At 36.5% G+C, this 25,277-nt stretch overlaps 2 protein-coding genes across 2 annotated transcripts in view; one reads left to right on the forward strand and one right to left on the reverse strand.

The window, feature by feature from the left end:
* LOC123528826 (proton myo-inositol cotransporter-like) overlaps positions 1 to 15,346 on the forward strand; it is a 32,844-nt gene extending 17,498 nt beyond the window's left edge. Inside the window, exons 4-9 of the mRNA XM_045308850.2 lie at positions 773 to 884; positions 7,720 to 7,880; positions 8,618 to 8,753; positions 10,986 to 11,287; positions 11,917 to 12,069; positions 12,891 to 15,346. Of these exons, the coding sequence (XP_045164785.2) occupies positions 773 to 884; positions 7,720 to 7,880; positions 8,618 to 8,753; positions 10,986 to 11,287; positions 11,917 to 12,069; positions 12,891 to 13,075 (1,049 nt within the window). The 3' untranslated portion in view covers positions 13,076 to 15,346. The remainder of the gene's footprint in view (positions 1 to 772; positions 885 to 7,719; positions 7,881 to 8,617; positions 8,754 to 10,985; positions 11,288 to 11,916; positions 12,070 to 12,890) is intronic.
* Positions 15,347 to 16,032: 686 nt separating this feature from the next.
* The window catches only part of LOC123529472 (general transcription factor 3C polypeptide 6-like), a 29,092-nt gene continuing 19,847 nt past the window's right edge, over positions 16,033 to 25,277 (reverse strand). Inside the window, exons 3-5 of the mRNA XM_045309818.2 lie at positions 24,845 to 24,956; positions 22,185 to 22,298; positions 16,033 to 20,971 (exon numbers count right to left, since the gene is read on the reverse strand). Of these exons, the coding sequence (XP_045165753.1) occupies positions 20,757 to 20,971; positions 22,185 to 22,298; positions 24,845 to 24,956 (441 nt within the window). The 3' untranslated portion in view covers positions 16,033 to 20,756. The remainder of the gene's footprint in view (positions 20,972 to 22,184; positions 22,299 to 24,844; positions 24,957 to 25,277) is intronic.

Genomic DNA, 25,277 nt, shown 5'->3' on the forward strand with positions numbered 1-25,277 from the left:
AACTTAAAACGCACATTTAAAATTACATTATGTTCTGTGTATTTCATTTGCATGCTGCCTTTACCCTGCTAATTTTTTAAAAATGGACTAGTCCATTATTCAATTTGGACAGTGTCACTTATTATTCAAAGGGTTGTTCACTGAAACTTTACTGGCAGTGCACTTATGACCAGCCTGCATGGTCTGCAATGGATGCAAAGGCAGAATCAATTGCCGCTAGTAGGCTAAAAGTTAATCTTTCTATGTCTACGCCATGCTTCGACTAAATTATTATTCTGTCACTTACCTTACACCCAAGCACATGCCATTTTCGACAATTCACAAACTGATAGGTTCAACAACCCGAAAACAACTCTAACATCTGACAAATATCGATACCGTAATGCAATGTGCTACTTACAAAGTCAAAGTGTTCACCACACTGATGGAAAAAACAGACCCATATTTATATTGACTTTATCTTAACGTATTTTAATTTGATCTAACCATACTACTTATACAAGGGAATACAACAATGGAACAAGCGCTGTCCATAAGACTGCACGCCCAACTTTTTGACAAGTATTTAAAAGGTAAAAGTTAAAAAGAGAGAGTTAACTTTCATTATAGTCATGCAAGACATTCATTACCAAGTTATTTTAAGTCAAAGAATGGCCATAGATGGATTTAAACCAATAGTATAGAATAGGTTAAAATCATCTTAATAACATGTCGGTATGTGGCGTTAATAAGAATTAAACATAATATTTTGTTTTCTTTCATGTATTCTCAGGCGGTAAAGGAGTACTTGGGCGTATGTTGAGGACGCAGCCTGTCAGGAGAGCGCTCTTTCTTGGTTGTGGTATGCAGCTTTTCCAACAACTCTGTGGAATCAATACTGTCATGTAAGCAAGTTAAAACATTATTCCTGTTGAATACTATTCATACTGTCTTGTAAGCAAATTAAAATACCACCCCTATTTTCATGTAAGCAAGTTAAAATACAAGTTATACTATAATGTAAGCAAGTTAAAATACAAGTTATACTATAATGAAAGCAAGTTAAAATACTATTCATACTGTCATGTAAGCAAGTTAAAATACCACCCCTATTTTCATGGAAGCAAGTTAAAATACAAGTTATATTATAATGTAAGAAAGTTAAAATACAAGTTATACTATAATGTAAGCAAGTTAAAATACAAGTTATACTATAATGAAAGCAAGTTAAAATACTATTCATACTGTCATGTAAGCAAGTTAAAATACCACCCCTATTTTCATGGAAGCAAGTTAAAATACAAGTTATATATTATAATGTAAGAAAGTTAAAATACAAGTTATACTGTCATGTAAGCATGTTAAAATACCACCCCTATTGTCATGAAAGCAAGTTAAAATACAAGTTATACTATAATGTAAGCAAGTTAAAATACAAGTTATACTATAATGAAAGCAAGTTAAAATACTATTCATACTGTCATGTAAGCAAGTTAAAATACCACCCCTATTTTCATGGAAGCATTTTATTTATTTATTTTGTTGGGTTTAACGTCGCAGCGACACAATTTTAGGTCATATGGCGACTTTCCAGCTTTAATGGTGGAGGAAGACCCCAGGTGCCCCTCTGTGCATAATTTCATCACGAGCGGGCACCAGGGTAGAACCACCGACCTTCCGTAAGCCAGTTGGATGGCCTCCTCACTTGAAGAATTCTACGCCCCAAATGAGGTTTCGAACCCACATCGATGAGGGGCAAATGGTTTGAAGTCAACGACTCTAACCACTCGGCCACGGAGGCCCCTTCATGGAAGCAAGTTAAAATACAAGTTATACTATAATATAAGCAAGTTAAAATACAAGTTATACTATAATGTACGAAAGTTAAAATACAAGTTATACTATAATGTAAGCAAGTTAAAATACAAGTTATACTATAATGTAAGAAAGTTAAAATACAAGTTATACTATAATGTAAGCAAGTTAAAATACTATTCATACTGTCATGTAAGCAAGTTAAAATACCACCCCTATTGTCATGAAAGCAAGTTAAAATACTATTCAAACTGTCATGTAACTAAGTTTAAATACCATTCGTACTGTCATGTAATTATGATTACATATGTCACTTCGTATGAAAAAAAAACTTGCATTTTACTTTAGTTTAAACAGTTTTCATTAGTTGAGGAGATGTTTGTTGTTTAAAAATCTATTACATAGTGTGTAAAACTGGTTTAATAAACTAAAAAAAGAATATTTTATTATTTTATCATATATAACAAAGGACGTGAAAATTCCAAGAAAACAAGGGTTTTCATACATTTTCTATTTTTAGCTCACCTGAGCAATGCTCAGGTGAGTTTTTCTGACCGCTCAATGTCCGGCGTCCGTCTGTCGTCTGTCAACATTTAGCTTGTGTAAGCGATAGAGGCTGTATTTTTCAATTGATCTTCATGAAATTTTGTCAGAATGATTACCTTATAAAAACTAGGTCAAGTACGAAAATGGGTCATCTGGGCTCAAAAACTAGGTCACTAGGTCAAATCAAAGACAAACCTTGTGTATGCGATAGAGGCTGTATTTTTCAATTGATCTTCATGAATTTTAGTCAGAATGATTACCTTGATAAAATCTAGGCCGAGTTCGAAAAATGAATCATCTGGGGTCAAAAACTAGGTCACTATGTCAAATCAAGGGAAAACCTTGTGTATGCGATAGAGGCTGTATTTTTCAATTGATCTTCATGAATTTTGGTCAGAATGATTTCCTTGATGAAATCTAGGCCGAGTTCGAAAATGGGTCATCTGGGCTCAAAAACTAGGTCACATCAAAGAAAAACCTTGTGTATGCGATAGAGGCTGTATTTTTCAATTGATCTTCATGAAATTTGGTCAGAATGATTACCTTGATGAAATCTAGGATGAGTTCGAAAATGAGTCATCTGGGGTCAAAAACTAGGTCACTATGTCAAATCAAGGAAAAACCTTGTGTATGCGATAGAGGCTGTATTTTTCAATTGATCTTCATGAATTTTGGTCAGAATGACTGCCTTGATGAAATCTAGGCCAGTTACGAATATGGATCATCTGGGGTCAAAAACTAGGTCACTAGGTCAAATCAAAGAAAAACCTTGTGTATGCAATAAAGGCTGCATTTTACAACAGATCTTCATGAAATTTGATCTGAATATTTGTCTGAATGCAATCTAGGTCGAATTTGAATATGGGTCATCTAGGGTCAAAAACTAGGTCACCCGGTCAAATTAAAGAAAAACGTTTTGTATGCAACAGAGGCTGTATTTTTCAATTGAGGCTCATGAAATTTAGTCAGAATGATTGCCTTGATCAAATCTAGGTCAAGTTTGAATGTAGGTTACCTTGGCTTAAAAACTAGGTCAAATTGAAGAAAATACTTGTTTACACTTCAAGAGACCACATTTTTGGTCCAATCTTAATGAAAATTGGTCAGAATATTTGTTTCCATGAAATCACTTATGTCAAACATGTTTACACTGTTATGGTGTGTTTCTCAGATGAGCGACCTAGGGCCATCTTGGCCCTCTTGTTAGTAACAATGACCTCGAACTATATATAACATTGCTCATAGTAGCTACAAAAACAATCCTCAGACTTTCTGTCCTACTAAGCTATATACATATCAAGTTCAATCCCAATATATTTCATTCCTAATAAGTCATTATTAGAGTATTATAGCCATGAAAAAAGCAACACACTTTTAGTAACAGCGACCGGTAGCTATACACCAAGTCTGGTGACAATATGTCAATCCTAACTAAGGTTATAAAACGAAAACCACATCTGCCATGATTCCAGTGAAGAAAAAAACACTTTAGTAACTTTGACCTTGACCCTGTGACATCTAAATGCCCACAAAAATTCCACTTAAACCCGGACGGTGATTGAAACTACTACCATTCTGATGCCCTCCAAGATTTTTACATTCAAAAGGCATGATAAACCAACGCCTTAGACCATTGTACCACGGCGGTTTTTCAAAGGACAGAAATTAAATAAGTTATGCTGGCCTTGAAAACTTGACTCCACTGATCACAAATGCAATCTCAAACCTGTTTTTATAAGGTACATATAGGACAAGTTTCATTTCAATACATCTATACAAACTGAAGTTATTGAGCCGAAACAAATTTTCTTCTATTAGTCAGTAACAGTGACCTTGACCATAATTTGACTGGCCATACGCCAACCTTGGTCTTACCGTAAACTTCCTATATTGCAATTTCTTCCCAAACTTAAAGGAGTAAACGGAAATGAAAACCTTGATGCAGCCCATCCATCCGTTCATCCTCCCTACATGAGCCAATCTTGGTATTACCATAAGCTTCCTATATTGTAATTTCTTCCCAAACTTAAGGTAGTTAACGGAAATGAAAAACTTGACGCGGCCCATCCATCCGTTCATCCTCCCTACATGTGCCAATCTTGGTATTACCATAAGCTTCCTATGGGGCAAGTTTCTTCCCAAACTTAAGGTAGTTAACGGAAATGAAAAACTTGACGCGGCCCATCCATCCATCCGCACAACGGCATCGTTTATCTCTAGCCAGGTTTTGCCTTTAGAGGTCATTGTATAGAATTTATAAAGATAGCATGTACACTAGAATAGAAGAAGGTGTTTAAACGAAAAAACGTAAGGCATTCAGCCCTCAATATTTCAAAAATATAACATTTTCTGTTCTTAGCCTTTATTGTGTAAGGTTCTTGTTTGGTTATGTCAATTAATATCTTGTTTTTCTCAAAACGCACACGTCTGGTCACGTAGAGATTGACCGAGTTTGTAGAATATTTCTGACTTCTGCCAATTAAGTGGACGAAAAGGAGATCTTGTTGAGCAAGAACTGACAATAGTGTAATCAAAGTCACACAGAAGTCTTCTAAGTGTCAGGCGTTAGACAGCCCAGTTACTTAAAGCTTCCTGCACAAAACAAACAGACACAGAGCGGACGCAGTGGTCAAGTGGCAACACTTTCTGACGACGAAACCAGGGGTCGTGAATTCAGCCCCCTTGCTTTCAATTATAGTTATTATTTTGTTGGTTTTAACGTCGCACCGACACAATTATAGGTCATGTGGCGACTTTCCAGCTTTGATGGTGGAGGAAGACCCCAGGTGCCCCTCCGTGCATTTTTTCATCACAAGCGTAGAACCACCGACCTGCCGTAAGCCAGCTGGATAGCTTCCTCACATAAACTATCAACGCCCCGGGTGAGGCTCGGACCAACATCGACGAGGGGCAAGTGATTTGAAGTCAGGGACCTTAACCACTCGGCCACGGAGGCCCCTTAAAATTATTAACATTGGAATAGACTGTATGGTTGCTTTACAAATGGCGCGGGGTGATGCAATAACTTTTTTCTTTCGAATTTCGAGCTAACAAGACTAAGTCACATTCAAAGAATGCAGCCACCCATACAGCATTAATACTTTTTGCATAGGACCCTCAATTTATCCAAATAATCTCAAAGTTGTACAAAATATAACAAGTTACATGGTTTGTTAGATAAATCCTACTCGGGTGTTTACTAATGTGGATGGAATATATTGGATAATCACGTGACGTCTTTTAACCAATAGAAATGACGGAACCTTGTGGACTACCAGATATGCAAAATGTTGTTAATGCTAATGCAACGTTGGTGATTTGTGTACATTTGTAAGTCGAGTCATGTATATTTGCAGGAAGTATATAATGTGGAAATATTTAGAAATCACATGCTAATTAAAAACTCCCTTCGAGGTTACAATTTTTACCACCATAGTCATATTCACTGCTAAAGGGACGCTACTATTACATGACATCTAAGATGCTGAAAAACTAACTGCCGAACTTATAGATAATATAGATCAAAGTTCGATGCCAGTACATTTTTATGAAACCAAGTCAGCGTAAACAAGATTTTGTAATCCTCTGCTATTAGATATTTATGAAAGTATAAAACATCTCCAGCCTGATGATCCTCAAGGGAATGGCCAGGTATAAATACAGACGAATATAGTTCAGATTAGCCCGGGATCCAGTCTGTCGTTTCTCTGTCTTTCTTTTCGCAACTTGAATTGACAATAAATATCAACCCCAATTATAGGGTTACCTAGTGTATAGGGTAAATGGGACACCTATGGAAACAAGAGGACCATGATGGTCCTGAATCGCTCACCTGTCCCCACATGACCAAGTTTTAAAGCGAGTATGACATCGTTTTTTCTATTATTTGACATAGTGACCTAGTTTTTGAGCTCATGTGACCCAGTTTTAAACTTGACCTAGATATCATCAAGATAAAAATTCTGACCAATTTTCATGAAGATTCATATGGCCTCTAGAGGTCACAAGGTTTTTCTATTATTTGACCTAATGACCTAGTTTTTAAAGGCACGTGACCCAGTTTTGAACCTGGCCTAGATATCATCAAGATGAACATTCTCACCAATTTTTATGAAGATATCAAGAAAAATATGGCCTCCAGAGAGGTCACAAGGTTTTTTCTATTTTTATACCTACTGACCTAGTTTTTGACCGCACGTGACCCAGTTTCGAACTTGAACTAGATATCATCAAGGTGAACACTCAGACTAATTTTCATGAAGATCCATTGAAAAATATGGCCTCTAGAGAGGTCACAAGGTTTTTCTATTTTTAGACCTACTGACCTAGTTTTTGATCGCAATTGACCCAGTTTCAAACTTGACCTAGATATCATCAAGATGAACATTCAGACCAACTTTCATACAGATCCCATGAAAAATATGGCCTCTAGAGAGGTCACAAAGGTTTTTTTTATTATTTGACCTACTGACATAGTTTTTGACCACAAGTAACCCAGTTTCAAATTTGATCTAGATATCATCAAGGTGAACATTCTGACCAAATTTCATGAAGATCCATTGAAACGTATGGCCTCTAGAGAGGTCACAAGGTTTTTCTATTTTTAGATCTACTGACCTAGTTTTTGACCGCAGCTGGCCCAGTTTCGAACTTGACCTAGATATCATCAAGATAAACATTCAGACCAACTTTCATACAGACCCCATGAAAAAAATGGCCTCTAGAGAGGTCACAAGGTTTTTTTATTATTTGACCTACTGACCTAGTTTTTGACCGCACGTGACCCAGTTTCGAACCTGACCTAGATATCATCAAGTTGAACATTCTGACCAACTTTCATGAAGATCCATTGAAAAGTATGGCCTGTAGAGAGGTCACAAGGTTTTTCTATTTTTAGACCTACTGACCTAGTTTTGGACCGCACGTGACCCAGTTTTAAACTTGACCTAGATATCATCAAGATGAACATTCTGACCAACTTTCATAAAGATCCCATGAAAAATGTGACCTCTAGAGTGGTCACAAGCAAAAGTTTATGGACGCACGCACAGACGACGGACGCTGCGTGATCACAAAAGCTCACCTTGTCACTTTGTGACATGTGAGCTAAAAACTGATGGAGAATCGGCGGAAATCTCTCAAGTTACCTTAGTGCACAGCTACATGGTCTCGCTTTAAATGGATGATCATTTCTGTAATTATTTCTGCTTTTCTTTTGGCGTTTGGGTTGCTGGGAATATGGGGTAGGGGTAGGGAGAGGGTATAGCTGGTGAAGAAAGACTGTCACATACCGGAGTCTGCTCGCTATTGTTTGCTGTTGATTATCCTTATATGTCCTATACATGCAACTGTATTAACACCATTTCTCTCCTTTTCCAGTTACTACAGCGCGTCTATTTTGAAACTGGCTGGGTTCCCGGTGGAGCTGGCTATTTGGCTTGTCTGTGTACCGAACACCGTCAACTGCTTGTGTACATTTATTGGTATATGGCTGGTCGAGCGGAGCGGCAGAAGATGGCTTACAATTTTCAGCATGATCGGTAACAAGCTTTGTAATGTGCTTAAACATAATTACTGCATATAGTAAAGGCAAGTAAAAGGTAAAACTGAAATGACATATTATCAAGCAAGTCAGCCGAACAACAAATGGATTCCGTTCATTGCGATAAAACATATCAAGCTTTCCACTGCCTTGATCTATTATACCCTACAGACTAATGTTTACTTTATTACTAGGTTGCAATGTGCCGTTGGCATTCGGCACATTTGTTTATATGGTCAAAAAATGTCAGTAGACAAATATAAATCCTGCACCCATTTACTATATATTAATTGAATCGAGGTATTTAAGTCGGAAGTGCTGCATTTCACGGCGACCTTCGTTTCACGCTCTGTCATTTTTTAATCAAAAAAGATGCATGCCAACAACACCCATCGCATGTATCTTTCAGTTCCCGGGTAGATCATGTACTTGTCATGACACTGACACAATTTGACAACTGCATCAGTCGTAAACGATCACGGCGGCCTTTACAGACCTTAAACACGAGCTCCGCCTAACGGGGCGTAATACGACCAATCTCAGAGCAGTAAAACAAAGGTTGTCAGCAGTTACAGGGGAGGTGGGGGCGGCGAGTTGTGGTGGGGGGGGGGGGGGGTAGGGGTCCGATGTGCTAACGAAATTTGATGTCTATCCGGGTTCGAATCCTTCTGACTGCCTATTTAATTTAAGTTGTGTACATATTATTGAATAATGATGATGATATGTTGTTTTTAGGTGTGATGATTGGACTGGCTGTGTTGGCTATTGGTTTCCAGCTGTCTATAAAGTTTACCCCCGAAATGGGCGTATACGAGGCGGGAATGAATAACAATTCAATGACAAACAGTACAAATAAGTGTTTTTCATTCAAGTAAGTATAACATGAGATTAATTTTGAAAAAAGCCCCCATGTCTTCTTAAATGACAGGATGAATGAAGATGCAACATCTGGGTGTAGCACAAAGAGTTAAACAGAAGAAATGTACAATGTTTGTGATACAAGTTATCCAAAAATCACTAAAAGTCTATTTGATATTGCATGGCGCCATAACTGATGAACAAAAGTAACAACAGATGAGCATGACGGCCCAATATCGCCCATCTAGGCAACACTGCGCTTAACTTAAGGTCAAGGTCACAGAGACCCAACCTAATACAACATACGGATAAATGCATATCTAAATCCCACACGATAACACAAACGATAACATGTTTGATAATTATGATTTTACTTGTACGTTTCAAGAAAATATTTTTGTATAACATTACAGTATGGACTTAACTTCTATCATTGACAACCTTTTTGAGTTCAACGATGCATGACAACCATAATAATCAAACAATAATATAAACATGCTGTCGTTTAAATTATCGTGCGGGAGTAGTACAAAGTCTAGTATATGTTACGTATAATAACAGAATATAAACGTTACATGTACGTTATCGCTAAATCAGAAGTCCGTAACTCAGTAATCAATTGCTTGACCTCACCGGATCTCCTGACATTACTTTTACAATTAAGATTCGACTAGATCAAGGGCATATAACTTTGGACCAACTACCCCAATCTGATCACTAATCATATCTGAATAAGATCTAACACTTTTTACATATACTGTGCACATAAATATGACCGGACGGTGATCGGGTTTAAACATAGTTGGGCATTTAATGGCAAATACCCTGATCTGGTCCATTATTCAGCTATAACAAAATCTTTCAGATATGCACATTCTTTGTAAATGCGAATACGATTGGTCAAAGAAGTATAAATTTATTTTTATAGCTCTTTGGATTGGTGAAGCAATGTGTTACAGGGTAAACAGAGCGAAATATGTATCATCTTGTTTTATTTCAAAGGCCTATAACTCCACCAAAAATAATTCAACCAAAAAAACTCCCGAAAATAGGTGCAACAAGGCTTAGTAATGATTAATCCAACAATGTGGTATTCAGGAAATAGTCCGGACAAGCGTTATAAAACAAAAATGAACTTTTAGGGGCGATAATTCAACAGGTAAATGCCGAAGACTTGCGATGACCTGAACCTTTCTAATAATTTGGTCGAAATTCCGCCTGTAATTTCATAGTTGTAGTCCGGGCAAAGTTTTATGACAGACGGACGGATTGACAGACAGTAGAAGACGAGAAATACTTTTGATTTCTTTATATTTAATTTTCTTCTTTACTTTATAAACGATATGAAAACATTGTATTTAATGGACTTACAATTAAGGTTTCGAAGTAGGCCTTGCGAAACAAAAATCAAACAACACCAAATCATAGAAAGAAAGAGTTGTTTGACATGAAAATTGAACAGCATGTAAAACATGTATATAACTTTACGAAACAAGTGTCAGTATACTGATATAAACTTTGAATTCCAGAAAATGACTGCCTATAGGGGCCCCACTTCCAGACAGTCAAACACCTTTAAAAACTCACCATTTTCAAGAACTGTTACACGTGTTCGTTTTGATGCATTTGTAATAGCATGGGAGTGGTGAAATTTCACATAACAAGGTGGAACATAGTTTTCAGGAATTGTTCATCTTTATTTCTTTATAAATGGCATTCATTTTCAAAGGGAGACAACTTTTTCTCGACGATTACTTAAAATAATCGGAAAAAGTTGTCTCCCTTTGAAAATGAATGCCATTTGTACTTAAAATAATCGGAAAAAGGTGTCTCCCTTTGAAAATGAATACCATTTGTAAAGAAATAAAGATAAACAATTGCTGAAAACTGTGTTCCACCTTGTTTTGCGAAATTTCACCACTCGCACGCTATTGCAAATGCATCAAAACGAACATGTGTATCTGTTCTTTGAAAATGGTGAGTTTTTAAAGGCGTTTAACTGTCAGGAAGTGGAGCTCCTTTAGGCAGTCCTTTTCCGGAATTCAAGGTTTTTATCAGTATACTGACACTTGTTTCTAAAGTAATATACATGTTTTACATGCTGTTCAATTTTCATGTCAAACAACTCTTTCTTTCTATGATTTGGTGTTGTTTGATTTTCGTTTCTCAAGGCCTACTTCGAAACCTTAAAGTCTGTTACAGAAAAGTTTATGAAAACAAAACTATTTGACCTCGAACATTTCAGTTTATGCGAGGACTGTATAACCGACGAAGGTTGTGGTTTCTGTTATGAGAAAGATAATGGAGCATCAAGCGGAAGTTGTTTGCCAGCATTCAAGGACAATCCGGAACGCTACGCCTACTTGCAGTACAATGACACTCGTACGAATAATTTTACTGACGCCAACTTCCGGTGTAACAAGATAAGTACCTGGGACAAACCACGCAGTGAAAGAATATACAACTGGGCCGACAGTTTTTGCCCTACAAAATACAGTTGGATGGCTGTACTTGGACTGGCATTATTTGTTATGGGTTTTGCACCAGGTACGAGTTTCATTGTTCTCCTGCCCACGCTTCAATCTCTTAAGCAGGCGGTATGCCAACATACATGCAATTAGTGTTTCTAACCTGATTTTAGTATTCGTGTCTGTATATCTAACACTTTTGATTAGGCACACATCGAGATCTCACTGCCAATACATGCCCTTTTATAAAAAATAAATTCTCTTGAACTGACTGCGCGTCTATTAATATCTGAAAGGGGAGTTAAACAGTATCTTCGAATAGATATTTGTTACTGTGACTAACATATTATGGACATAAAACACTTTTTCCGATACCACTTGGGAACAAACGACTTCGCAGACTTCTTTTAGTAATTAACTTACATATACATACATATATGTGTATCCATATACACTTGCCGCCAACAGGCTAAATGTTAGAAGATTCTTTTGTTTATCCAATGCGCTCGAGCGATGTACTCATTTCAAAACACTGTTATACTCAGTGCAGATACATAAGAAAATAGGTTTATACTAAAGATATTTCTTGGATCTGGTTACAAAAACTGAGTTAAAATTTTGATAATTTGACTCTCGAGTACCGGAAATCAAAAAAAAAAAATTGCATGCGCCTGGCGATATAACTGATATTGTCATATGTATTTTCAGGTCTTGGACCTATGCCTTGGACAATCAACTCGGAGATCTATCCAAACTGGGCTAGAAGCACAGGCACCTCCTTAGCGACAGCCACTAACTGGGTGTTCAATCTCATTGTCTCCCTTACGTTCCTTTCACTTCTAGAAAGTGTCGGAAAATATGGTAACCTCATGTCGGATTTATTTCATTTATTAATTTGATGTACAAATACTGATTTTAACTTTAACAAATTTAATCGAGGTCATATTCAACCAAAACAATATAAATGTTTGAAAAACTCATGTACTAGTATTATGATTTGCAATGCATTCGAACTACCCGACTGGTGGGGGCGGGGTGCGCAAACTGAATAACCAGCATACAAGTGAAATATTATTGTAGTACTAAATATGTCACAGTTTTCTATTAGAAATAGCAAGGATAGACCACAATCATAAGATGCTTCCTCCACTAAGCTATACTGCGATGTTTCAGCATTTAATACGAATACATTAAAGCTTTCAAATTATCTCAAATTAAAGAACTGGGTGTAATTATTGTGACTGGAAATTCTCAATATTTCATTCAATCCACATGATGTTTACCAAATTCAAGAAGGAACGCGGAAGCTGCCCGTCACAAAATCGTAATTTATTGCTACTTAAATGGCATGAAATTTTTAAAGAATTACTGGGAAATTGGTAAAATAGAGCAATTAGGCCATTAAAGCGGCCTCAACAGCGTACTGAACGTAAAGTACAAGTGGAAAAAAATATGAATAATTTAAATTCAAACCAGGCAAATTTGAGTCTATGAACAATAACCTATTTATATGTCTTAATGGCTGACAATAACTTACTAGAGTTTTTCATGCAATAACTTTCGTCGAACCCATTTCACTTGCTTGTATGCAAGTATAAATGTGATGTGTGCAAGTGTATATTTTTATAATCAAATGAGTTTGACAAAAAAAATTTGCATGCGCATTCTTGTTTTATTTTCAGGCACATTCTGGCTATACTTTGGTGTCTGCTTCCTAGGCATGCTGTTCATGTGTTTCATGTTGCCGGAAACGAAAAACAAATCTTTAGAACAAGTTCAAGAGTTATTTATGTCAGCGGAATACAAGGCGGAATATCTGAAAAATAAAGAGGCAAACAACGCCCCCGCCGATGACACGAAGTTTTGAATATAAAACACAGTTTGTACGAAGTATTCATAAAAAAGATCTGAAAACGTTTTATCATCGTAGAAACAAACACTAATGGTCAACAGAAAATTATCGTAATTCTCAGTGAACCTATATAAATGCCAATTTACGCCATTTTTCATTCGAAGCTATATGTTATTAATGACAGCAGGGGTGCAAAAAATCTACATCTTCGTTTACAAAGAGGGCATCTTCGCTTACACACAGAGCGTCTTTGTTTATACAGAGGGCGCAGTATATTTGAACCCCAATATAAAATATATAACTGATTTTTTGTAGAACCAGGCTAAGTAGTATATACATCAAATTTCAAAAGCCTCTTAAGACATTTTACACCATTCAATGCATTGTTCTTACACTTTACATGAATCGTATACAAGCATTCACATGTCAAAAAGTTTACATTGACGTCCGCGTTCATAAACTACAAATATTAACAAATTTTAAGAGGAAACGCTTTTTTTCAACAAATATGTAACATCCGGATACGCTAAATTGAATTCATTACTGAATATTCAGACATGACAATGAAATCTTTATGTGCATATTTCTATACAAAATGTATTACAATTTCATGTAATTCAAAAACGTCCCAGTCACAGATGGGGTGATTTTTTTCATTTACTGAAAAAGTTTAAAAAAATAATTCAGTTACTGGACATGAACATTACAATGTCTTGTGTCAGTCACGTGACCATATACATGTATATGTAGCCAAACTGTGTGTAATTTTGTAAACATTTTGTACATACACTCACATTTAATCAACAGCAACATTTACATTATTACATGTGTGCCTTCATTGCTAAGCAAAGTGCAGCTTCTGGGAAAATTGAGGCCATTTGGTAGATTCATGTAGTTATTAGTATATTGTAAACACTTGTTAAATTACACTTGTCTGTCCAATTATACTGAAGTAAAAATAATAAACTGCAAATATATATTAAAATGGCTCAAACACTACTAGTACACTTATATGTCTTTGACTGGGGCAGAAATAGATGATGGGCTTTTCTGCCCATAATATCTTTTAATTAAGTGTTTCATTTTTGTTATGTTAAGGTATCTGGTCCACAAATAAGCATGTTCTATATAACAGTGCTTTTAAAATATATCAAATACTGATGCCTGGTAAGCTCATATAATTTTGGTATCATTTAAAAGTGTATTGTCTCCTGTAAAAGAAAAGATAAATTACATGACAAAAATATGTTATAGATTTTTTTCACTTCATAATTTTCAAACACCTGCTTCAACAGAAATCCAATTATTATAGTATAATATTTATCATATTGCAGTCAAAAAACATGACTGTAGTGATTGGTGCATATTATTATGGTCATCTTATTTACTAATTCTTGTTTTTAGCAGACACAACTCTTTCAAATGATACAAAAAAAAAAACAACATGGGGTCACCAGGCATATAAATGTTTTGTGGATTGGATACCTTAAAGTATCACTGTCCCCAGATCATAAAAAATGACCTATCATCAAACATAAGCTTCAATTTCCAACAACATAAAAAAGTTTATATTTTATATTTGGAATGTTTTGCTAAGATTTTAATTGACTTTGCCTTAGAATAAAATTCACATCATATACTTATAAAAATCCAAGTAAAGGGACATAACCATGACATACACTTTATACTCTTTTAATAATTATTTTAGATTTTACACAGTACTTCAAATTGAGTCTCAGAGTCAAAATATTCCCCAAAAAGTTAGTATGTACTCCCTTTAAAAAATAAAAAATCTAAAAGAGCCTTTGGAAGCATATAGAAAGCAACCAAGGAAAATAATAGCAGACACGCTTTGAGTCTGTTCATGGGGAAACACCCCACCCCTCATGCCCCTAGCACTGACTTGAGCAGAATTTTATTATAGTAAAACAGAATGGACTCAGTGATCCAAAAGGTCCAGAAAATATAACAACACAGAGTCCAAGTACACGGAGCTCTGTGTGTACATTTAGACTTTTTGTAGGTACTTTTTTTTGGGTACATTTTACTTAAGAGTACATTTTGATCTGCATCCCTTTTATAGTACCCTAAGGCCTGTTCTCACTTTGACACGTTCATTTATATGACTGCACTTGTAATGTTATTAACTGCATATAGTTTTTAGTTTTCCTATACAGAGAATAAATATCTATTGTTAATACATATATTTCAAAATATGCCTTCTATAATATATCTAAATACATGACTAGACTAGCTGCTAGTCTGATATTAAAATTAGTACATGTATATTATATTTTGTTGTTCATAAACAAACGCTATCTGACTATATTATAAGCACACATTCGGTAGCAAGAGAAGTTGACCATGTTTGAACTATGAAGAAAATTAAATTTTGGAAGAGTTTATGATTGGCAAATGTAAGGACTGTGGCAAGTGTAATATATGACCAAATGTGAATCTTTGTTTGACCTAGTTGTGTCTGGAGGCCGTTCTACACTTTAATATGAACAGTTAAAACAGGTTTCCTAAGATGAAACTATATAGACTGATGCTTTACAATTCCCATGAATCTTTTGAGCCCCAAAGGGCAGATCAGTGTCATATCGTCTTGTGAAAAATGTGAAAAGTTTTCCCAGAGATGCCGTAGAAAGTCTGCTATTCCAACAGCCACTGTTAACCTTCACCCTGCTAAATATCCAAAATGGACTGGTCCTTTTTTTATTTTGGCAGTACAACTTGTTTATTAAAGGGGCGTTCACTGAAAATTTACTGACTGAATAGTGAACAATGCAGATCTTGGTCTGCACTGGTCGCAAACACAGAATCACTTGCCACCAGCAGGCTAAAGGTTAATTGACGATTTCGTTGTTTCAGATAGAAAGATTGTGGTTGTGTTTTGCTCCACATACTAATAGGCGTCTTGCATAAAGTTATGGTTCACTGTCACTTTCAAAAAGAAAGAGAGAATATCATAAACGATATCTATATAATGCATACCAATATTTCATATAATATTCATTAAATAAACAAAATTCGTGAACTGGAGAATGATGACCAAAATATTAACAACAAAGAAAGATTTATAAAATCACTTCTTAATCTACCAATATCAAACAAAATCTAACAAATCTGGTGTCAACAAAATTTCTGACGACTTAAAGGGTTTCAGACAGCAGAGGTAAAAACAATTTATGTTTTCCCAGATAATATGGCCAAAGGGAGACAACTGCTCTGGTGTGTCCCTACATTTTAAGAAAGACTGAAACACTGGCACCAGGCCAGAAAGAAAATGCCACCGTACATGTTATACCCTATACCTCTAGGTATACTATAAGAACAATGGTCATGAACGGGGAAAATGCACTAACGCATTTCAATCGTACATTTCACACCTAAACGCGCAGTTCGATGAATGCCTACCAAGCATATTGAACAAGCGGTAATTCATCTTCCATCGTGCACCAGTCAAATTGTCCCAATATTTCATATTGCAAAGACTCCACATACCTTATGCTTTCGTCAACGTTACAGGAACATCCGGTCTAGAGGTCACAGCAGTGTGCACATGTTAGGCGAAATGTAAACAAACAAAAACAGAATGCAAATTATTCACAGATATACAATAAAACTCGAAATGATGAATGAAATACATCTTAGAAATGATTTTGAATTTGAAGTCATACACTGGTATACATTTGTATTGTTTATTTAATTCACATTGCACATTTATGCTGCATATACACATTTTAGCGTACACGTGTAGTTAAACGATGACTGACATACATTTTCACATCAGCCAGTCAGAATAATTTTGTAATCTAGACCGGAACTTCATTAGGGAAGTTCATCCAAGTTTTTTCTGTAACGTTGATGAAACTATAAACTACACGTTGTTTCTCTAAGATAAGAAATACTGAAGGAATGTGACTGGTACACAATGGAAGATAAATTACCACTTGTTCAATATCCATAGAATACATTTACCGTACTGCGTGTTTTAGGTGAGAAATGCACGATTGAAATGGGTAAGTACATTTTCCCATTCATGACCTTGGTTCTTATAGTATACCAAGGGGTATGGTATAACATATACAGTGGCATTTTCTTTCTGGTCTGGTGCCAGTGGACTGGAACAGTCTTTTAAACACAGGACCACAACATCTCACACATTTAGCGAAAAGTGACTTAGGGAGTGTGCAACCTAGAAACACAACAAATCTGGCCACTCTACCATAGAGCTAACATCAAACTGATCATTAACAAAACGTTTCACCATCAATATTTAGTTTAACAGTAGAGCCATAATATTATACTGATAAAAGATGTTATACGTCAAACGAAGTTGCTGAAGTTGTTAAACAAGAGCTGTCACAGGAGACAGTGTGCCTGACTATTTCGATGCTGGATAGTGAAACTGGGCACATCTGAGGAAAGTGGAACTGTCATTGGAGTGTTTAATGACTCCAATGGTGGATGAAGATATTGCACAATAGCTTGAGTCTGTGTCAAAAATATTAAGTAATAAGAGAGGTAAAGATAAAGTGTATCAAAACACTATATAGGTATAATTCTAAGTACAAAGGGGGCATAATTTATAAAATATTGGTGCAAGAGTTATGCACCTTGTGTCATATGATGTGGGTGATGATGTGGAACAACTACTTCAAGTTTGAATCAAATGCATTTCCTAATAACTGAGATATAGTGAAAATGCATCAAAATTAACCTTAAATTCTAAGTAAAAGGGGGCATAATTCATGAAAAATTGGTGCCAGAGTTATGCATCTTGTGTCATATGATGTGGGTGATAAGGTGGAACAACTATTTTAAGTTTGAATCAAATCCATTTAGTAATAACTGAGATAGAGTGAAAGTGTATCAAAACTTTAACCTGAAATTCTAAGTAAAAAGGGGGATAATTCATGAAATATTGGTGCAAGAGTTATGGCCCTTGTGTCATATGATGTGAGTGATGATGCTGAACAATATTTTAAGTTTGAATCAAATCCATTTAGTAATTAAACGGAGATATAGTGAAAGTGCATCAAAACTTTAACCTGAAACTCTAAGTAAAAGGGGGGATAATTAATTAAATATTGGTACCAGAGTTAAGGGCCTTGTGTCATATGATGTTGGATATTATGTGGAACAACTACTTTCAGTTTGAATCAAATCCATTTAGGAATAACTGAGATAGAGTGAAAGTGCGTCAAAACTTTAACCTGAAATTCTAAGTAAAAAGGGGGGATAATTCATGAAATATTGGTGTGAGAGTTATGGCCCTTGTGCCATATGATGTGGGTGATGATGGGGAATAACTATTAAAAGTTTAAAGCAAATCCATCAAGTAATTACAGAGATGAGGAGAAAAAAGAGAAAGTGTAAAAAAAACTTTAACCAAGGTGGGGACACGGAAAGACGCCGACGCCGGGTTGAGTAGGATAGCTCTCCATATACTTCGTATAGTCGAACTAAAAATGAAACAAAATAATTTCATGTAATTTGCTCATGCAAGGAAAGTACATGTTGATATTATTTTGAAATAGGGTTATAGTGTTTTCTGACTGGAAGACTTTTGCAGTTTACGCTTAATAGTATGGGTGGGTAATGACATTGTATATTTGTGTGTGTGGCGAATAATGGAGTAGGGGTGGGAAGGGATAATATTGGTGGGTGCTTGAAGGAATTTGGTACAGAGTCACCTAAGGAACATCTGTGTGAAATTATTTTTAATTTGGGCCTGAAGTTTCAGAGGAGGTTGTATGGCAAACAGCGATATAGAGAAAACTACCGGTACCCCAGTCCCCAGGTAGCCATGTTTGTTTAACAAAAAGGAATGTTTTGAAGAAATTTAGTAGAGGGCCACAAAAGAAACACTGCTTGAAATCAGACCTGTGGTTTTAGATGAGAAAATTTTCAAAGTTTTCCACAAAGTGCTATAGAGTGCTATTGAGAAAACGAGCCTTACCCCCTGACATCCATGTTTTTTAATGAAACAAAATGATTTGAATGAATTTGGAAGATGGTCACCCAAGGAACATTGCTGTCAAATTATTTTGAAAATGGACCAGCTGTTTTGGAGGAGATTTCAAAGTTTTCTATGAAACTAGCTCTGCCCCCTGGTGGTCATGTTTTTATGAAACAGACTGATTTAAGGGTCACCAAAGGAATTTTCATTCACATTATTTTGAAATCGTACCACAATTTTTTTGAGATCTAGTAAGATCATATAGTCATACAGGGAAAACTAGCCCCACCTCGAAGTGTCCATATTTTTCAATGAAACAGAATGATTTATTGGTGAAAGTGCATCAAAACTTTAACCTGAAATTCTAAGTAAAAAGGGGGGATAATTCATAAAGCCGGGTAAAGTAGGACAGCTTTCCATACTTCGTATAGTCGAGCTAACAAACCAGAATGTTTTGAAGGAAATTTCGGTAAAGGGTCACCCAAGGAATATTGCTTTCAAATTATTCTGAAATCAACCCAGTGGTTTCAGAGAAGATTTTCAAGGTTTTCCATATAGGGAAAAACTAGCCCCATCCCTAACAGCCATGTTTTACTAAAAAAAAAAATAGAATGTTTATAAGGAATTTAATTGGTAGAGGCGTCACCCAAAAAAACAGTCCTGTCAAAAAATTCTGAAATCCAGCCAGTGGTGTCAGAGAAGAATATTTTCAAAGATTTCAATACATCCATTATTATTCTATTACAGTAACAAGGAAAACTAGCCCCGGCCCCTGGCACCACGTTTTTTTAAATTATATAGAATGATTTCAAGGAATTTGGTTCGATTTTGTTTTTGTTGGGTTTAACGTGGCACTGACACAATTATAGGTCACATGCCGACTTTCAAGCTTTGATGGTGGAGGAAGACCCCAGGTGCCCCTCCGTGCATCATTTTATCACGGGCGGGAACCTGGATATAACCACCGACCTTCCGTAAGCCAGCTGGATGGCTTCCTCACATGAAGAATTCAATGCCCCGAGTAAGGCTCGAACCCAAATCGGTGAGGGGCAAGTGATTTGAAGTCAGCGACCTTAACCACTCGGCCACGGAAGCCCCTTAAGAAATTTGGTAAACAGTCACCCATGGAACAAGGCTTTCAATACATTTTGATATTGAACTAACAGTTTCAGAAGAGAAGGTTTTCAAAATTTTCCATACAATCATTATAGGGAAAACTAGCTGCGCCCTCTAGAGGTCATGTTTTTTTTAACAAAACAGAATGATTTGCAGGAATTTGGTAAAGTTTTTCCTTTTGGAAACCAAATTCTGTATGGATGTACACAGATTGGAGAGAATCTGGAAGGTGACCACCATAGGAACGTTCTATCGAAGGTTGGTTGAATTTAGCTTGATATTTATGAAGAAGATGTTCTTTAAAGAAATTGTGGACAACAGTCGGACGACAGACATTCAGCGATCCTAAAAGCTCACCATGAGCACTTCCTCCTCAGATGAACCAAACAGTCACACGTTTACCACATCAGTATTTGAAAGGTAGCCTAGTAAACATAAATTTTACGTGGCATTTTCAACAATTGAGAAAGTTTCCACAAACTTAATTTCATCTATTAATCCACTGAAGTACAGATATTTTAGTAAACATTCACATAAGGGATCCGCTAAATAACATTTTTGGTTCATTTAAAATGAACGTAGTTTCAGTCAAGTACCTCAAAATCTTTAGGATCAAGTCTTTTCATGTTTTTCGTCTGCCTGTTCAGAATTTGTTGAAGTCTTCTTCACATGATGTTTTGCTGTTTTAGAAAAGGCATCTGCCACTAAGTCTTTATTAAGACCTCTATCTATGGCTGCTTCACTTATAATTTCAGATGGTCCAGGAGAAGCATCGGGGGAATGTGTTGCATCGTTATCGTTCTGCTCATCGTCAGATGAAGCACAAGCTACCAAGTAAGTAGATAAATAGAAACACAAAGTAAACAAATAAATGAATGATTAACTCATAATATGAATTAGCTCTCAGTGGTCACTTTATCATGTGCCACTTGAGCCATCTGCTAAAATTTACAAGTAGCCTTAAAAAAATTATGTGGCTCTTAAAATTCAGATTTTCTGATGTAAAACTCTAACTAAAATACATCTGAACCAGTGTGACCCCTAACTGTGATCCTACCATATAAGGGTTGATGAGAAACTAAGAATGTCCTTGTTATGGAAAAGGTGGACCGAACAGCAATTGTTTGTATATTTGTATCCATCCCATTTTACTACACTGTTAAGCCAGACTTTTACAATTCTGCTACCAATGCATGTCTGGGGCAAATGGATGTGGGTTAATTCTAATATACCCACAAGCATGACAGGACACACTGTGTACAATGCCAGCATGTTTAATACAGAATATATAAATTTTCAACTGAGGCAAGGGTGAGGTTTTGTTTTGTTGGGTTTAACGTTGCACCGACACAATTATAGGTCATGCTTTTATGGTGGAGGAAGGCCCCAGGTGCCCCTCCGTATATTATTTCATCACGGGCGGGAAGCTGGGTAGAACCACCGACCTTTCATAAGCCAGCTGGATGGCATCCTCACATGAAAAATTCAATGCCCCGAGTGAGGCTCAAACCAACATCAGTGAGGGGCAATTGATTTGAAGTCAGCGACCTTAACCACTTGGCCACGGAGGCCCCTGCAAGGGTGAGGTAACTTTATATTAAGAGTATCAGTTTTGTTTTTGTTTGGTTTAAGCTCACACAGACACAATTATTGGTCATAGAGTGACTTTCCAGCTTTTGTTCTGAGCATTCTTTCATCATTGACGGGAACCTGGGTAGTACCACCGACCTTCTGTAAGCCAGCTGGATGGCTTCATTACATGAAGAATTCTAAGCCTTAAACAAGACTCGAACCGACATTTGTGAGGGCAAGTAATTGGAAGTCAGCGACCTTAACCACTCGGCCGTGGAACCCCCAATAAGAACATCAGAACTGTTAGTATCCCATGCTTAAAGTAACTTTACAACAAAATAAGCTGTACTTAATACTTTTATTAAATACAATGTATTCTGGTTATAATGAAGATAAGAGGTTCGTCTTGAGCATTATGGAAAATCTTAACCCCATAAGGTAACTTTGGTATAAAATATGGACAAATACCAGCGCTATCCAATTGTGTGAGTTCATTATTATCTTTGAGAAAAACCCTCTGCAGGCTGAGTTTCTTGTTTGTCAAACAACTGTACTCTAACTTCTTTTCTCCTGATCTTGAATCTGTAAGTTGAAAATACTGATTAAACATGGACTATTTGTAAAAAGTCATACGCCCAGAATGATGGCCTGTCAAAAGTAAGAGTGTAATGCCCAGCATGATGGCCTGTCAAAAGTAAGTGTGTAAGCCCAGCATGATGACCTGTCAAAAGTAAGTGTGTAATGCCCAGCATGATGACCTGTCATAAGTAAGTGTGTAATGCCCAGCATGATGGCCTGTCAAAAGTAAGTGTGTAATGCCCAGCATGATGGCCTGTCAAAAGTAAGTGTGTAATGCCCAGCATGATGGCCTGTCAAAAGTAAGTGTGTAATGCCCAGCATGATGGCCTGTCATAAGTAAGTGTGTAATGCCCAGCATGATGACCTGTCATAAGTAAGTGTGTAATGCCCAGCATGATGGCCTGTCAAAAGTAAGTGTGTAATGCCCAGCATGATGGCCTGTCAAAAGTAAGTGTGTAATGCCCAGCATGATGACCTGTCATAAGTAAGTGTGTAATGCCCAGCAAGATGACCTGTCATAAGTAAGTGTGTAATGCCCAGCATGATGGCCTGTCAAAAGTAAGTGTGTAATGCCCAGCATGATGGCCTGTCATAAGTAAGTGTGTAATGCCCAGCATGATGGCCTGTCAAAAGTAAGTGTGTAATGCCCAACATGATGACCTGTCATAAGTAAGTGTGTAATGCCCAGCATGATGACCTGTCATAAGTAAGTGTGTAATGCCCAGCATGATGGCCTGTCAAAAGTAAGTGTGTAATGCCCAGCATGATGGCCTGTCAAAAGTAAGAGTGTAATGCCCAGCATGATGGCCTGTCAAAAGTAAGTGTGTAATGCCCAGCATGATGACCTGTCATAAGTAAGTGTGTAATGCCCAGCAAGATGACCTGTCATAAGTAAGTGTGTAATGCCCAGAATGATGGCCTGTCAAAAGTAAGTGTGTAATGCCCAGCATGATGACCTGTCAAAAGTAAGTGTGTAATGCCCAGAATGATGACCTGTCATAAGTAAGTGTGTAATGCCCAGCATGATGACCTGTCAAAAGTAAGTGTGTAATGCCCAGCATGATGACCTGTCAAAGTAAGTGTGTAATGCCCAGCATGATGACCTGTCATAAGTAAGTGTGTAACTTTCAGTCTGGAAACTTCTGTGACCTTCACAGAGATTATCTACTGTCCGTAAACAATCATGCTCTGAAGTTTGATGATCACTGGCCCAAGCATTCTCCAGTTAAAAATCATAGACAAATGTCAGTCTCACAGTCACTTTAACCTTGACCTTTAACATCCTGACCTAGAAAACAACAGAGGTAACAAAGTAAATTATATAAGCATTAAATATAGAACAAGAAAATAGAAGGTTGCATAAGAAAATAATTTTATTTTATATTTAACTACTTTGTTTTTGTTGGGTTTAACGTCGCACTGACACAAGTATAGGTCATATCTACATCTACATCTACTATGTACTGCCCAACAATCATTTCTGATTATAACTGAGAGGCGCTTGTCTGGGACAGACTGTTAAAAGATGAGCAAGCTGACGACTTTCCAGCTTTGATGATGGAGGAAGGCCCAAGGTGGCCCTCCATGAATTATTTCATCACAGGGGGGCACCTGGGTAGAACCACGACCTTCCGTAAGCCATCTGGATGGCTTCCTCACATGAAAAATTAAACATCCCGAGTGAGGCTCGAACCTACATTGATGAGTGGTAAGTGATTCTAAGTCAGTGACCTTAACCACTCGGCCATGAAGGCCCCACTATAATTTACAAAATAGGCAATGCAGTCACTGATATTTTTCTGCATGTTGCAACATTAAGGAGACGTCACGACTGAGATAGTTTAGCATTATTACAATACACAGTCGGTATTGAAATTGTGTTTCCAATACATGTGCTAATTAGATAAATCCTCAATATCTATGTGAAAACAAGGGATGTGTTTTGTATGATTGCAACACTGTGAGTTGCTCTAATTACTGACAAATGACTGAAACAATAGGAATTCGTACGAGAGATGGATAGACAAAACAACAGTGAGGTAACAATATATTCTTTTATTGTTTAAATGTATGAGTTGTAAGCTACAATAAAGAATACCCATTTTATGAAAATCAATCTGGAAGTTAGAAATAACAGAAAAAAATTAATTAGGTCATGAGTCATCATATACCTGTCAAAATTTGTCATTAGTTTTCGCGAGCTGTCAAACTTATTTTTTATCTCTCTATTCTGCAAATGCATTGTTTTTGAAAGTATCTTGGACGGATATTGTAATGTGCAACTTACTTTATATTCCACATTAATATTTGTGCTTGAAATTGCTTTGTTGAGCTCACCGACGTCACATATGAATGTCTGTTATAAAGGTATCAAATCTCAATATTAAGATATAAGAATTGTTCCTTTCTGGTAGACAAAGGAAACTATTTGGTTGAATCATGATATAACGGTTTTTGGAAAGAACTGAATATTCTTTGGTTTTTTGTTATTCACCGGAAATTCAAAAAGTGACATCACCTTAAGTAATTACAAAGAAACAAAATCATACCATTAGTCTCTGTTTTATCTTGAAAAACTAAATTTGTGCCAAGGGTATCTGAGTATTGTCCAGTGAATGTATAATCATCTAACTGCAGTAAAGGCTTCTCTGTATCTATACCCTAAACAACAACAACAACAACAAAAGTTATTATTTAGTTCTGCAAATATCAAACCAGTGTTACTGCATGTCAAGGAAAGACATTTACAACAAATAATTTTCTATACTGTTTTGTTTTTGTACTAATGCCAGCAAAAATATTTACTTATTATTTTAATAGCAAACATTTAAACGGTGGAACAAATGTTCAATAAACTGTTTATGACATGACTGTAACAGCTATATATTGTAAACAGGTTTTTCTTGCATACCAGACCAAAGTTGCCAGTGTTTTCACCAGCCCTGGAAAAACTCTTCCCAGGGTGTAAGATGTCTCTCATGC

This window comes from Mercenaria mercenaria, chromosome 13 (assembly GCF_021730395.1).
Source record: "Mercenaria mercenaria strain notata chromosome 13, MADL_Memer_1, whole genome shotgun sequence".
Lineage (NCBI taxonomy): Eukaryota > Metazoa > Mollusca > Bivalvia > Venerida > Veneridae > Mercenaria > Mercenaria mercenaria.